Source organism: Aythya fuligula, chromosome 11 (genome assembly GCF_009819795.1).
Source record: "Aythya fuligula isolate bAytFul2 chromosome 11, bAytFul2.pri, whole genome shotgun sequence".
Classification (NCBI taxonomy): Eukaryota; Metazoa; Chordata; class Aves; order Anseriformes; family Anatidae; genus Aythya; species Aythya fuligula.
This window is the reverse complement of record NC_045569.1, coordinates 10,122,574-10,137,379: the sequence shown is the minus strand read 5'-3', so window position 1 is coordinate 10,137,379 and position 14,806 is coordinate 10,122,574. Positions and strand designations below refer to the sequence as shown.

General features: G+C 46.2%; 1 protein-coding gene across 1 annotated transcript in view; it reads left to right on the top strand.

The window, feature by feature from the left end:
* Positions 1–14,806, top strand: part of ARIH1 (ariadne RBR E3 ubiquitin protein ligase 1) — a 53,719-nt gene that overhangs the window by 22,652 nt on the left and 16,261 nt on the right. Inside the window, exons 3-5 of the mRNA XM_032194794.1 lie at positions 6,742–6,886; positions 11,443–11,535; positions 11,910–11,965. Of these exons, the coding sequence (XP_032050685.1) occupies positions 6,742–6,886; positions 11,443–11,535; positions 11,910–11,965 (294 nt within the window). The remainder of the gene's footprint in view (positions 1–6,741; positions 6,887–11,442; positions 11,536–11,909; positions 11,966–14,806) is intronic.

Sequence of the window (14,806 nt, the reverse complement as noted above, 5' to 3'; positions counted from 1 at the left end):
CTTTGGGTGGAGGCAGGAACCTCCACGCATGGTCACTCTGAGGCTGACTGACTGTAACTGCTAAGCTTTCTGCCTTAGCTCCTTCTGTGTAACTTCTCCCCCTTCGTTTCTTTTTGTTTAAGCTTCTTGTGCTGGTTCATTCAGTCAGGCTAAAGTTCACTCTCCTTGGCTATCTCCTTCTCACTTTGAGATATCTCTGCCTAAGTGTACTGAAACATCATCCATTTATTCAGAAGACTTCTTTTTTAGCCCGTTCTCACCAGAAGCTTGGTAAGGCTGCCATCAATTAAAAATATGGTTTAGCCTGTGGTTTTTTTTGAAGGGGGGTGTCAGCCACTTCTGTGCAAGGTGTTATTGCTAAAGGCTTTTACAGTTTGCAGCCAAAACATTTTAAGTGTAAATATTTATGAAGTCCACAGGTAAATATTTACTCTGGGTACGTATTCATTAAAATACTTATCTTAATTCCATAGGATCACCCCTGTGAGTAATGTAATACGTGGCCCTTGCTTACGCAGAGCTATTGCACATGAGCTGCAGTTCTGGTGCAGGTACCCTGCTGTACTAGAAAAACACTAAAATGTTTTCCCCCAAGGAGCTATTGCTGCTTTCTGTCATCTCTTCACCAAACGGAGCCGTCTGCAGCCCTCCGCTGGCACCCAGCTGCGTGAAACAGGAGCGGGATGCTGGGGCAGAGGCTGGGGCTGGCTCGTTGCAGAGGGTTGAGGAAGGCTCTGCGATTGCAGTGTTAGATGAGGGTGAGGGTGGGAGGCGAGTGGTCACGAGCTAGCTGCAGATTGTGTCTTTTTGTCGAAGTGGAGGATTTTGTGAAAATAGATGCTTTGGAAATTTTTCCTGTTTAGACAAAGACAAGCTGATTAAGCCCAAATCTAGGCTTGGTTAGTCTTCCAAAACAGAGATTGTTTTTGAGTCTGGCTTGGCTTCGTGTATTTCCAAATCGTAGGGCAGCATTGTGCTACTGTCACCAAACTAAAAAACACAACTGACAGGGAAGCATCCATGGGGAGAGGAGAGGCGTGCTGTGATCGGGCACAAACTTCGACTCAGGCTCCTCCAGTTCAGAAGCTCCTGCAGTCTGGCTGGGTTTAACACTGGCTGAGGTGTGATGTTTGGGTGCAGTTTGTGGTAGCTGCTGTCACACCAAGTCTGAGCTCCAGCTCCGTTGCTCAATGGCGTGTGTTTACAGACCTGGGCAGTGCCTCTCCGACCTTAGCTCATCGTGAATCAGCATGACCCGGCGGGCAGCCCCATCGGACTTCGCCTGCAGGAGAGCAGATAAACCAAGTGGCTTTTTTCTGATAAGTGCCGAGTGCTACCAGCTCTGAGCTCGTGAGATGAAAATTTCCATGTGTTTAATACACAAAAGCCTCCTTGCTTTGTTGTATTGTTATGCACGTTTTTAATACGTGGGTTATTATGGTCTGTGACAGGTTATTATGGTCTGTGACAGCTTTGTCATGGAGTAATTGCCCGGAGTTACTAAGAGGGCAGATATGTTACAGGTGTTTATTCTACCTCAAGTGAGGTAACATCCACAGTTCAAAAGCTGCCCTATCCGCTCCTCAAGTACTAATTATTTGATGGGGCTGAAAGCCACAGTGGTGTTTTGGGGTGGGTTGGTTTGAAGGATCGAAGTGGGTAGTGCAGGAAATACTCCAGCTTCTGACGTGTTGCACGTGTCTCAGACAACAAGGATGTTATTGTCTTGAAGAAAAGCAATTCCTGAAGAAAAGCAATTCAGCATATAACCAAAGGCCCAATTTGGGATACAGAGAGAGATCTGAGGTCCCTCATAGGTGCTTCTTGGTGGCTGCATGTCTGCATTCCCCTGAGCAGAGGACAGATGCTCAAACAGCCTTGGTGGCTTGGCTGCTAGCCCAGGCTGCCTCTTGCCCTTGCCTTTGGGGTCCCCCTCCTGCCTGTAGGTGCTTTCATGCCTCCCTCCTTTCCCTTGGGCATGGAAGTGCTTTTAGACTATTCAGCAGGGCTGAATAGGTGAAGAAATTATTGCTTATGGGCAGCTTTTTGGTGCAAAGGTATCTTTTACTGGGAGTGTGCTGATTTTCTGACATTCACAAATACCCTTTCAATAAAGTAAATAACCCAAAGTGTGTACTAGGAGCTTGTTTTGAGTGGAAAGGGTTTTTGTATTGAATACTCCCTGGGATGAAATTTGATTATGTCTAGAAAATTGTTATTGGGCAGTTACCAGCAGCGGTGTCTGTAGAGATGGATGCTGTTCTGAGAAAATAAAGGAGTCGACAGCTTAATCCCTCTGCCAACAGGACCTGATGCTATTATGGACTTGGTTTTGGTAAGCAAAGAAGAAATTCTAGAAGAACTTGAACAGAATTTTTGCTGTGTGGCTGATGAGTTTAAAGTGGCAGAGAAAACATCTTGGTCTGTAATGAAAAGAAGGAACATCAATAACTGGCTCTATTAGTTTTGCAGTCAGCTGTATTGAACAAAGTCTGCTGCTGAACAGACCACAACACTTCGGGAATGGCCTAAGTGCTGGAATCACTGAATTTGTGAAGAGAGGAAGGGAATGTAAGGGATTTAACACAGAGGGGTGTTAAAGATGCTGTGCTCCCACCTAGGATGGAAAGGAGGACCCAGCTACCAAGAAGCAACCCTTTGCCAGTGAGAGGTTTAGGGATGGTGTGGGAATAGTCAGAACCCAGGTGCAGTTATTTGGTGAAGCATCCAAGCCAAGAGAATGAGAAATTAGGGTAGAGGAATGCTCTGCAGTGAGGATATGGTGCAGAACCTGCGCTATCAGTAAGAACAAAACAAATCTTTGGGTTTCCTTTGAGAAATGACTGTTGCCACGTGGCTAAGGTGGGAGAGGACAGTGCTGCATCTGCAGTGGAAGCAAACCTCAGGGCCCTGCAGGTGAGCAGGGAGAGAAGTGGAGGGTGAAGGGGGTGGGATAACTCTGGAGCCCTGAAGGAGGGGAGATGGGAAGTAAAGGCTTTTTCTCCCAGGTTTCCCAGCAGAGATGCTGGTATGCAGCTGTACGATACCAAATGTGGGGTATGCGTTATGGGTACAGGGATTTGGAGGGCATGCCTGGAGTCCCTTTGCTCGGGAGGGAGGGTAGCAGACCAGATGGGACTTGTTAATAAGCCCCTTATCAATTAATTTAGGGATGAATGTTTGTTAAAGTCTTAATGAGTGACTTGGCACAAATCCGTTAGGAAGCATTGGGCTCAGAGGAAGATCCAGACGTCATATGGGGGAAAAACAGACAGCCGGAGGATCCTAGCAGTGGAAAGTAGTACAAAGTGTCACGATGGGTCTCATCAGCACAGAGCTGGAAAAGAATCTGGGATTTGAAGTAGGTTAAAATGAAGCTGCTAGCATGAAGGAGCTCTGCAGAAAGGTGGGCATCACGCAGGAGGCGCTAGGTGGACATCTGCAGGAGAAATCCGGGTGAATTTGTATGAGAGGGCAGTGAGAACTTGCCAGGACTGCGTCTGCTTTGGTCTCCTTGGATTTGAGAAGGATGAGTGGAGGTGGAAAGCAGCGGTTGTGTGGGGCTGCTGGGGTGGTTGGGGAAGTGGGGAGGTGTCATGCGAGGAGCTGACTTGTGGTGCCAGGAAGGGAGCTGCAGAATCCGTCCCCCAGTCCCTCAGAGGAAGAACATAGAAAGGGCAAAGGGGGAACTCTGGGTGTGTGGTCTGTGCCCATGTTTGTACAACTGGGAAAAAAGATGTCGTGGCTGAAATTAGGAGTCATCCCTAACCGTGCGAGGAGCTGGAACGGTCTTGTGGCTGGGCAGTGAGTGCCTTGACATAAGGAGTGGTGGAGCTGCTGGAGAGATGTTGTTGGACTTTACTTTGGAGTTCCCGTTTCAGTTGTGTGTTTTCAGGTATTCGTAGGCATTTTGTAGAGTTCATGTTCCCTTGCAGCATCATTGTAAGTCCAAGATGCATGCGTGCAAATAGTTGTGGAAATCACTTGCTCAGAGCATCGTGGCACAGCAAAGAAAGCAAAGGCATTAAATGCAAACAGTGCCCTGTTTCCCTCGACATCAGTGAGGTCAATCTCCCATTCTCTCTCTCTATGGGGAAAATAGGGAAAGCTTGGGAAAGAGGTGTCTGTTGTGAGTTGGGCCCTGTTGGTACTTAAAGGAGGTAGGCGATTCTGGGTGAAAAAGCAGCTGCTGGCAACTTCTGTCTGTGTGTTGGTGTCCTGGCTCAGAGTGGCTTTTTCAGAGACCTTATAAGAATGTAGCTAAAAGATGAAAGTGCTAGGGTGAAGTTCCTGATGTGGTTATGCACTTAAACTGTCTCACTGTTACAAACATCGCTGCTGTTTCCATAAGCATTGAGCTGACCACGAGTGCCAGTCTTGTGGTTGCATTGTAGGATTTGTCTTCAAAACTCTTTTCTTTGCAGACATCCCGCCCCACTGTCCGTGTGCTCTTTTCGAACAGAGGCTGTCCTATGCCAATCACCCTGTAGGTCGAAACAGTTTCAAGGATGGAAACTTCTTGTAGGGTTAATAATTATCCATTATAAATATGGTGTATAATGGGACTGCACTGAATTCACTTGCTGAAGTTTTCTAGATAAAAGTAACCCTGAGGGCAAGCAAAATACCTTGGGTAAACCAAATCCCTGGGCCAACCTTGAGGAGCAGCAGCGAGGCCCTCGTGTGTGCTGCAATTCCAGAACACGCCGGTACAGCACATTCAAAATTCAGCGCCTTGAAAATTCAGGTGTAAAGTATGTGAACTGCATCGAGATGCTTATAAAACAGCCGTGAACCATTTTTGCGTGGCACGTTGCCTCGTTGCATTCATGATTTTAAAGTCATTGCAATCAGGTGGTTTGGCAGGAATGCCAAAATGCCGTGTGTGTTTGCAGTGGGATCGGAATCAGGATTGGAGTGGCAGTCGCTGAGCATTCACTGATGGGAGACAGCAAATAGGAGACCTTTTCTTAACTCTTCAGAAATAGGTTTTCCTTCTAAGAAAGCATTAACCCTTTAAATCAGATCTTTTTGGTAGGTTTTTGGTAGGTAGAGCCGTATGAGAGCTGCTGCGGATCTGGGACTTCTTGGGAATGCTACAGGATAAGACCCCTCTAGCAAGAGGCGCTTTGGTTAGATGATGTATGTGTGCCTAGTCCCGGATTTTTGAGAGCCACTTGGTAAATTCTGACCCTGGCAGAAAGACTTGGTTGCCTTCTATCTGTTGGTGGACAGTAGAGTTGTTGTTTTTTTTTTGCCTGGTCTGTGAGGAGTTTAAAATATACCTTGTAAAGAACCTTTAACATCAGTCTTGCCTGTGTGCTTTGCTGTAGGGACAGTTGCTGAGAGTAAATTTGCTGGTCTTAAATGTGGCTGTGCTATGATCAGATGTGCATTCTTCTGTTTTTTTGTTTTTCTTTTTTCCCCCTTAGGTAGGTGCCACTTTATTTGGATTTAACTCCCTGATGGAGGAAGGGAGGGGAACAACTTGTTTACTGACATTGGAAGGGGGATGTTCGTGCGGGCAAGGTTAGCTGGTTAATTGTCAGATTTGATTAGTTCTGTGCAACTGCTGCAGGCTGCAGGAAGGCGTGGTGTGGTGTCTTGGTATTGGGAAGAGGCCGACTTGCCTGCTTGTGGCTCTTTCCAGTGTGGCCCTGCACCAAGCTGAAGAGCTTTCTGTAAGACACTAAACCAAAGCAGTGCTTTTTGTCCTTAAGGGAAGGGTAGGAAACAGCAAGTGGCCTTTCATCTCCCCCCCCCCCAACCAATTTTATGTCCTTCCTTCCCTGACCTTTGGAACCACTGCAAACCTGGAATTGTATTTTCTTAGGATCTGCTTAAAACATCTCTGCGTTGGCTGGAGGCAGCTGATACTTCAGTGGCTAGGGTTTGAGCCTAAGAAGAGGGCCGTGCGTCCTCTCTGCAGGCACGGATGTAGGCAGGGTGTGCAGTGTGCAGCTGCAGCCTGCTCCACGTGGAGCTGGGTGAAGGACCGGATCTCATAGATGCCTGCCCAGCAGCCGTTGTTCCCAAACTCTGGAGGTGCTTGGAGCACGTGAAATGCAGTCCTGCAGTTGCCTTAATTGGACCTCAGTGAACTCTGTAAGTGCTCGATCAGCTGAGTCTGCTGCTGCGTCGCTTCTCGGAGAGAGAAGTGCTGAAACCAGAGTCAGGACCTCTCCGAGACACTTCACATAAATGAGCACGCTGAGGAAAACACAAAGTAGAGGAGCTAGGGACCTGTTAATGCCTGCGTGATGACCGATTGCTGTGTTCTGCCTCCTCAATGTTTTTGTGATTAGAATATTAGCAAGAAATGGAAGGCTGGAGCTGAAAAGAGAACTGAACCTGAGAAACCTGTGCTTTAGGAAGGTGCCCTGATGCCTGGACTGTGAAGTCAGATGGTCTGGTTCCAGCTGTCTGTCTTGGAGCTTTAATGCAAAGCAATGTCTTTCAGAATTATGAATTACTTGAGGAATTGAAGGTACCTGAATTTTCAGGAATATGCAATTCAAGCCCAGACCTCTGAAATTTTGGATTTATCTAATAGACCCCTCTGTGGCCAGGGAAGTGAAGAGCTTGTTAAAAGAAGTTGATGTATGTGGTGGTTTTCTTTTTTTTTTTTTTTTTTTTTTTGAAGTATCAAAACCAACCTTGTACATTTAACGGCTAAATGGAAATTGAGAAGTGACTTAAAGGGAAGGGAGTTACGTTTTCATTTTCTTCTGTGTCGTGCAGGTACTTCGATGGCAACTTGGAGAAGCTCTTTGCAGAGTGTCATGTAATTAATCCCAGTAAAAAGTCTCGAACGCGCCAGATGAACACAAGGTCATCAGCCCAGGATATGCCTTGTCAGATCTGCTATCTGAACTACCCAAACTCGGTGAGTACTTGGCATCCAAAGCAGTTTCTGATGGGTAACCCCCGGTTTTGCTGTGTGAAACTCGACATTTTGAGCACTTTTGTAAGGACTTCTCCACCAGCACTTTAGAAAAGCCTTTGAAAAGAAACTGAGGTTTTATTTTTTGATGGAATCTTCTTATCTGTAGTATAGACATAAAAAACTGTTCAAGATGGTTTTTAACACAGTAAAGCGTCTTGTGTGCTGCAGTTGATCTGAGTAATACAGCAGGGACCAAAGGACTCTGTAATACTTTTTGTATTCTCTTTAATTTTTACTCTGTGGTTTGACGAACTTTTTTTTAAGCAAACCTCAAACAGTATTAGTTTTCCTGAAGTGGCATCATATTTCAAACGAAAGGACTATCCTTTCTGCAGAAACCTTTGAGGATGCTGGGTTCTGCACAGCAGCACAGTGAAGTTACTCAGAAAAAAAGCAAGTGGTGGATTCAAAGGTCAGATACCAATTGAGACATACAAATAAATGGCAGGCGAAAAAAAAAAGTAGGAAGCATGACAGGCAGAGCGATTTACTTAAATAGAACGGCAGGGCAGGAAACAGCTTATAATAGTAAATCATGATGCAATACAGTCAAGCTAGAAAGCTCAGAATAAAACTAGGTGTGACTAGGAATAAAAGTTGTGCTCCTCAGAGGAAATAATGGGTATTACTTATCGTGCTCCCACGATACCTAGCTACTGGGAGAAGGTCGGGGTAGAAGAGCTTGTTGGGGCTCTCATTCAGGCTTTTGGTTAAGATTGGTGTTAGTGCTGCTTTTTGGTAGCTGTTCACAAAACCTTTTTGGTGTAATTGCTGAGGAGAGGTCCAGGCTTTCACCCTGTCTTGCTCAGGCAGGCAGCTTGCTGTTGACCTTCCTGGGGCAGAAAGCAGCGATGGGCAATCCGGGAAGAAAAAGAGATTAGTGGAAAAGCTCAATCATGGGAGTCCAACAGTGGCTTTGCCAAAAGGCAGGGTGCTGACATAGGTGAGGAATTCTTTTATTGGAACTTAGAGTTCCTGGTGGAGCTGTTCTGATCCTCCAAAACACTGTGACATCTGCCTGACCTTTAAAGAGAAAAGCAGCCCGTACGTAAGACTTCCACTCTTGCTCTGGGTGTGTTTATGGGCTTGCTTTTCAGCAATAATGGAAACCATTATGAGCTTTGGGTTTTATGAGTAGCCATGAATGAAGGGCTCTTGCTTCCACGACCTTGCTTGCCAGCCTCTTCCTTGCTCTGGAGCAGGCAGAGCGAAGCAAAGCCCAGTTTGAGGCAGCTGAGATGCTCAGCATAAGATCTCTGTTGCTCTTGGGCCAGTAACCACAAGCCTTCATGCATCTCCTTTTAAGCCTTGTACATGCTTACAACTTCCTTTTTAGAGAGTATCTGCGAAGGAGAATCATTGCTTGCGTTGTATAAAGTGCTTCTAAAAAGAAAGACATGTTTTGAGAAATCTGTCTGCCCCTCTACCTTATGCTACAGCCCTGCTGGGTAATCACTACAGACCTCTCCATGTTCGAGTGAGGAAATAACTTAGGACCTGCAGCATTTTTGATGAAAACAGGGGGACTGAGGGGCAAAACAGGGGGAGACCTCTTCTGTTGTCTTAAGGTCTATCTCCAGAAAAGGTCCTTTTGGAGATCTCAAGTACAGGTTTTATGTCATTTAATAGGTATTATTTACCTTCTTTTCAGTGTAATTGCTGTGCTGGATGGGAGCAGTGTGCCCAGCACTCACACCTGACACACTTATGCTGCCTGGGAAGCGTCTTCCTTGCTGCTGGAAAGAACTGCCCAAAGCACACCGGTTCTTGCTTTTGTAGTTTGAGTAGGTCGTAAAAATAGCAGTGGCCCAGTTATTAGAAAAGCACTTCCTAACTGGAGCAGTGAGGTGTTGCAAGGGAGCAGGGGTTTCTCTGAATTGCTAGTGTTGATTAACGAGAGACAAGCAAGGGGAACCTCTCCGTCTCTACTGTACCCAGGAGGTGGAAGTACAGGGAAATCAATGCTCATGGCTTCTTCTGTAAGGGGCTGTGTTGTCTCTGTCCACAGTGACCGTAAGCCGTCTGTTCAGAAGTTTAGTCAATGTAAATTCTAAATTCTAGGGTAAGCTATATTCAAAACCTGAGTCTCTGTGAGCCGAGGTCAAGTCCCAATAGTTACTGCAGACAAAATCCTTCTTGGTGAAGCTGGGAATTGAGAGGGCGGTGGCTTTGCCCACCTCCTCTCTTGCATCTCATCCTTCGGATCCCATTTGAGAGGAAAGCTGCCAGGCTGGGGGTGTTTGGGAGACATCACGCTGTTGTGAAACTGCGCTGAGCACACACAGCTAACGTAAGGCTGTGCTGCCATCCTTACAGACCTGAAGAAAGCCCGAGCGAAGCTGTCAGCACATCCTGCAGCAGCTGGTCCCCTCTTTGGTGGGCTTGGTGCTGCGAGGACAGTGTGCTCGTGCCTGGCATCCCACGAAGTGTAGGTGATCAGTATAGGTGAGGTGACAGCAGAGCTGTCCCCTGAGCTAACTGTTCGGGCGCAGTTACCCCTTTCACTCCTTTCCTGTTGCTCTTTTTCACTTGCTCCTTTGACATCTGCTGTCAACTTGGCCAAAAATAATTGGGAACTCCCTCAAAGTAAAGAAGTGAGTTAAAAGGAGCTCTGAATTCTTTGCAGCTCGGGAGGAGGTGTGGTGGCTGCCTTTTATGGGGGCACTTAGCACATCTTTTCACTGCCTGTTTTTGCCACACTCCCCTTGTGTGCTTGCTGCGGGAGCATTTAGGTTTAGTAAGGGGTGATCCCCTTGTCTCTGCTTTCTTTCCATGTGGAGAAGCATCAATTTGAGGCAAAACTGGTGACTTCAGGCTGGTTATGTGTTGTTAATAGCTCAATAAGTCGCAGAAACCAGGAGACTTTTCAGCTGTAACCCTGCACCTCCAGGGGATGTCACTTGGTCACTGCAGCATCTGTGGAGAGCCTCAGCTGCCTTGTTAGCCCATTCAGGAACTGGCAGCAAATTTCTTGTCCAGCCTTGAGGAGTTACCTTGGCCACAGAGCTACCTGTGGCCAATCTCCCTGACACAACACGCTACTCCGATTTGCAGAGGGGCTGGGTGGCTGTCTCCATTTCCACCCAAAGCACAGCCAGATGCCCTCAGCTCCTCACTGACCGCTCAGGCCGGCTTTCACCATCCTCCTGCTGCCATTATGGGCTCTCTGGCAGGGCCGTGGGGCTGGCATGCAGAGTCCCGCAGCCCGTTTCCCAGCCTCAGGTCCAAACCTGTGCCTCCGCTGATGGTAGGGGTGCCAGCCAAGCATGAATCAGAGAAGACCGAGGCCGTGGGAAGAAGGCGCTGAGGAGCGCTGCGCAGTCCCAGCATGGTAGCAGTGGAAGATGTGTGTAGGCTGGTGTCGGATGGGCAAAATGGGCAATGCGAGTGGTGGCTGTCACCTTGAGTTTCACATGGACAAGGAAGCTGTTTAGGGAGAACGCTTTTTCAAAATGGACTTCTCCTTTTTGTGATGAACAGCATCCTGCTGCTGGTTCGGGCTGTTCTGCAAACAGCTTTCCTTCATTTACAGAGGTGCATCCAAGGTGATGGCATCTTAGGGTCGAGCCCTTGTTTTATCTGCAAGGGAGTTTGCAGAGCTTGGCTGTCACCTGCATAACATTATGGGGGCACAGTTTCAAATCTAGCTTGTCCCTGCCCCTGGCTCTCAGTGTAAAATAACTTTTAAGATGACCTTAGAAAAGTGACTTAATTTCAGTCCTTGCTGAGCACCGTGTGCTTCTCCACCCCTTGTGTAACTGCTCAGTCCCAGATGGTATCTTGACACACTCCGTGTAGATGATGCATTCACAGGTGAAGCTGTCCTTGTTTCTGTCTGCAGCTGCTTATCAGAGAATTTTATTTAGTAATTTACACCTGCCAATTAGGATCTTTAGTGTCCTCATCAGATGAGCATCTGGGTTTCAGAGGGAAGCTTACCAAGCAAGTTGGCAAACTTTGTGTGCGTATTAAGACCATAAGTGGGTGCGTTTTTATTTGTTGTTTAATGCTCGCTGATCACTTCTTGTTTCCTGTCCAGGAGGGAGGTAAATTAGTGCCTGCGCATAGCAGGTAGGCTTCTTCTGGGAATTAGAGGCAGCCCCCACGCGTTGCTGCAAGCCAAGTGCCCAAACAGGAGGCACAACTCATCATATAACTGTGACCTGCTTGGTGGTGTTACGTTTATTTTTATTGAATTCCCAGAGAAAAACAAGGGGAGAGCCGTTTTGTGCTCTTAAGATGAGGATCAGTGTGAACAGGCAGGCAGGATGGAAACATTGGCCACACCTTTCCTTTCTGCTCGGGCTGGGGATTGAAGTCTGGCTTTGAAAGCGTGTCTAGAGCTGTGTTAGTGGTGCCCCATGATGGTGGTGATGGAAATAAATACTAGAGGCTCAGGTTTGGTACGGGGGATGAGGGATGCAGTAATCTGCACATCATCGAGGAGGCTGGAATACATAAAACGTCTCAATGTCTTGTGTTCTTTGTCGTTGCAGTACTTTACTGGCCTAGAGTGTGGACACAAGTTCTGTATGCAGTGCTGGAGTGAATATTTAACTACCAAAATAATGGAGGAAGGCATGGGACAGGTAAAATGTCAACTCCTACACGTCACGACTTGTCAACATTCTGTGTACTGGAGAGGAGGGGGAAGGGGGGAGGGAAATCCTTCACTAAAGTTTAGAAAAAAACAAAAGAGCAACAATAAAACTACAAACCTTTAAAAACCTTGGGGGCTGCAGTCTTTGCCGTGAGTGAAGCTGAAGGGAAGCGTATTGTGTAAATCTTTGCTCTGGGTGGGAGGAATCGTGCTGTGCAGGGTGGCACATCTGGGATGTGATGATAAAGTCCATCTACTGTTTTTGCTGTGGTTGGAGTGAAGTCTGTTGCCTTGGAATTCTCTGATGCAAAAAAGTACTAAGATAAACACTGTTCTTTTTATGACCTTTTTGGTTTTTTTCAGACCATTTCATGCCCTGCTCATGGCTGTGATATCTTAGTCGATGACAATACAGTTATGTAAGTATGATGAGTTGCTACCTCTTGGCTTTCTTCTCTTTTTTCCATTTTGTTATTCATGTGCTATTCAAATATGTACTGGCTTATAAAAAGCCGGGTAGAAGCTTAAGGCACTAGGGAGGTTGGCACTGAAGTGTCTATTTTGATTCTGGTGTGTTTCTTAACTTCCCGTTTAGGTCTGAAAAACCCGTGCCCCAGTACTTGGAGGAAAGACTCCTTGACCAGTTGGGTCATCGAGACAGCATAATAAACATCAGGCAGTCTTTCCAAACCCTGTTCAACAGCTTTGTGCATTTTGTTTCCTTTGATTTATGTAGGAATTTGACTTCCTACCTAGGTCAACCCACTGGTTCACCAGGTCCTATGGCTGTAGTTACTCTGTGAGTCAGAGGATGTCAGTCCTGTGTACAGTCTGAGGTGGGGGATGTTTTATGCCCTCTGATAGAGAGCAGTTGACCCTCAAACGCAAGATCTGATTAAACTGGTATGTCAACCTGTGTCACTTGGCTTATTAAGTTGTCTCGCTGAAGGATGGCTGCTTGCACAAGGCGAAGCAGTGAATTCCACAAGCTTCCTCCCCTTTTATGCTGTGTGATGCTACTGCGTGAGTAATATCCTTCATAATGCTGAACCTTGATTAAGTTCATTTTAATTCCTCATGCTAAAAAGCATCTAAATAGAAGCTCGTTCTCTTACCTTATTCCTTCCTTCCTGAAGCCTGACTCACTCATTGATATTAATTTGCTGTTTTTTCTATCAGTTGCTTTCAGACGAGTGATTTCCCACATCCCTCTGCGCCAGTGGTTCTGTTAGTCATAAAGTGTAGGCTGAAGAGAAGTGGAAGTAGCTGAAATATCCTCGTGCCCCGTTGAGGGGTGGTTTGTGGAGTTCAGTGGGTGGAAACCAAACTGAAGTTGGCATCTCTTGAGTGATGTGATGGAGATTTTTGTTTACTGGAGTCTGAGCTTGACTTGCGGCGTCATATGCTCTCAGCAGGAAATCACTCGAGGGTGTTCCTGGTCGTAGCTCTCAGTGACTGAGATGTGCTCAGGGGTCTCTTCACATAGGCTAGCTGGGGGTCTTCAGGTCACTGGAGGCTGTGGTGGCGGCAGTAGAAGGGGGAGGAAGGGGAAGATGGAAGCATGTGCTGTGCCCCACCTAGAACCGGCAGGGATAGCTGGGACTTCTGGCAGTAAAACAAGCAAGTTCTCTTTGTTTAAGTGAAATGTTAAGTACAGAGGTGAAAACTCTCCTTTCCCTCCCCTTATGGGGACACCTGCAATCTCTGGGGAAGGAGAGGTGCATTTTCTAGTGCTTTGCCTGAGAAGCAGTGATGGTGATCTGCAGCTATTTTACAAAATGGCAGGAACGAAGATGTCAGTAATGCCATCTGGAACTGCACCCCCTCCCATGTGCTTAGTTTTTCTCTTTTTAAGTCTTGTTCTTTTTACGAAGTCTCCAGCTCTAGGTTTCCAAGCTATAGAAGCCTAAAAGGAATGTGCAATGCAGAGAGACATTTAAGTTTCTTTATCCATCAAATCAGAGTAGATAGGCCAAGCTATTCACTTACTCCCTTCTCGGTACTTTCCATCAATGAGGCAGTACATCTCCAAGTTGCATTCTCTCCCTACAAGTCCAAATTGAGCAATTCAGATGAATTTCCTTGATTTGTGAGTCTTCAGCTAGCAGATTGCTAGCTCTCCTGCTGCTGCTCTTCCTGCTGACCTTAAGCAGGAAGGTTGCAAAGACCCTTTGGCTCTTTTGAGACCTTCAGATTGGCTGAAGGTAGTCTGTTCCCATCCCTTGTTCAGTCTCGCTAATGCTGCTGGTAATTGCTTTATCCTACGTGCAAAGTTGTTGATTTCATTAGGAAATGAGGCAGGCTTACCTGGCGGCTGTGCTGGTGGATGGCAGCAGGCCGGTACTAACCTTTGAGAATCAACCCACTCGGGGGAAATGGGTGAATTTGGGGTTTTCTTATGGGAAGTCGTATGGAGCACTGCCTTGACTTTAGTCTTCCTTTGCGTAATAGCAAAAAACATTGCTGCTGTGTCACTTCAGAATGCAGTAGGGTCTTGGAGTAATTCCTGTGGGAAGGTATTTGAATTCTCACCTGATGTGGGGCTTGAAAATTCATTCTTTTGTGTCTTTGAGGAGTTTGCATTGTGAAAATGGAACAAAAGTGTCAAACTGATGGCCTTATAAAGGGGAGCTGCCATCTTTGGATGGATCTGAAATTGTTTTGAAGACATGTCAGTGTGTAATACTCTTTCATGAACTTCGTTTCATCTCATATATACATTAAATGCCACTTAAGGAATTTATTTTTTTTGTATCTAGAAGGTTAGGTATAGAGTAAAGTGAGATTTATAATTTATTTGACAAATTTATTTTTATTTTCCTTTTTTGGTTAGTTTCACTCTGAAATTGCAGGCTCGTCACGGACAAGGGCCTGATGAGCTGCTTTGTCAGTCGATTTGTTTTATTTTAGCACTGGGAATTTGGCTGTCACGTGCTGTGTTTATGTAATAACCAGCGTGTCATTTGGTGAGGAGCTCCCCAGACTGCTAAGGGCTAGGATTTATGCAACATCGCCTGGTCACGTGCGCTGTTCGTCAGTGAATGCTGGCGTGATAACATGCAGGAGCATGCTTGATTCTGGCTGCACCCTGAAATGGGCAGTGTATTAATTAGAATATTTATACGTGGTGTGGCTGTACCAGGCTGCACTACAGTTGGATTTAAAACAGAAATATCACAAAGTGTGTACTAGGCCAGCTTTATGTTGTGAAGCTTTATAAATGCAGAAGATGTTTCTTTAATAACCAAAAAATGTATATG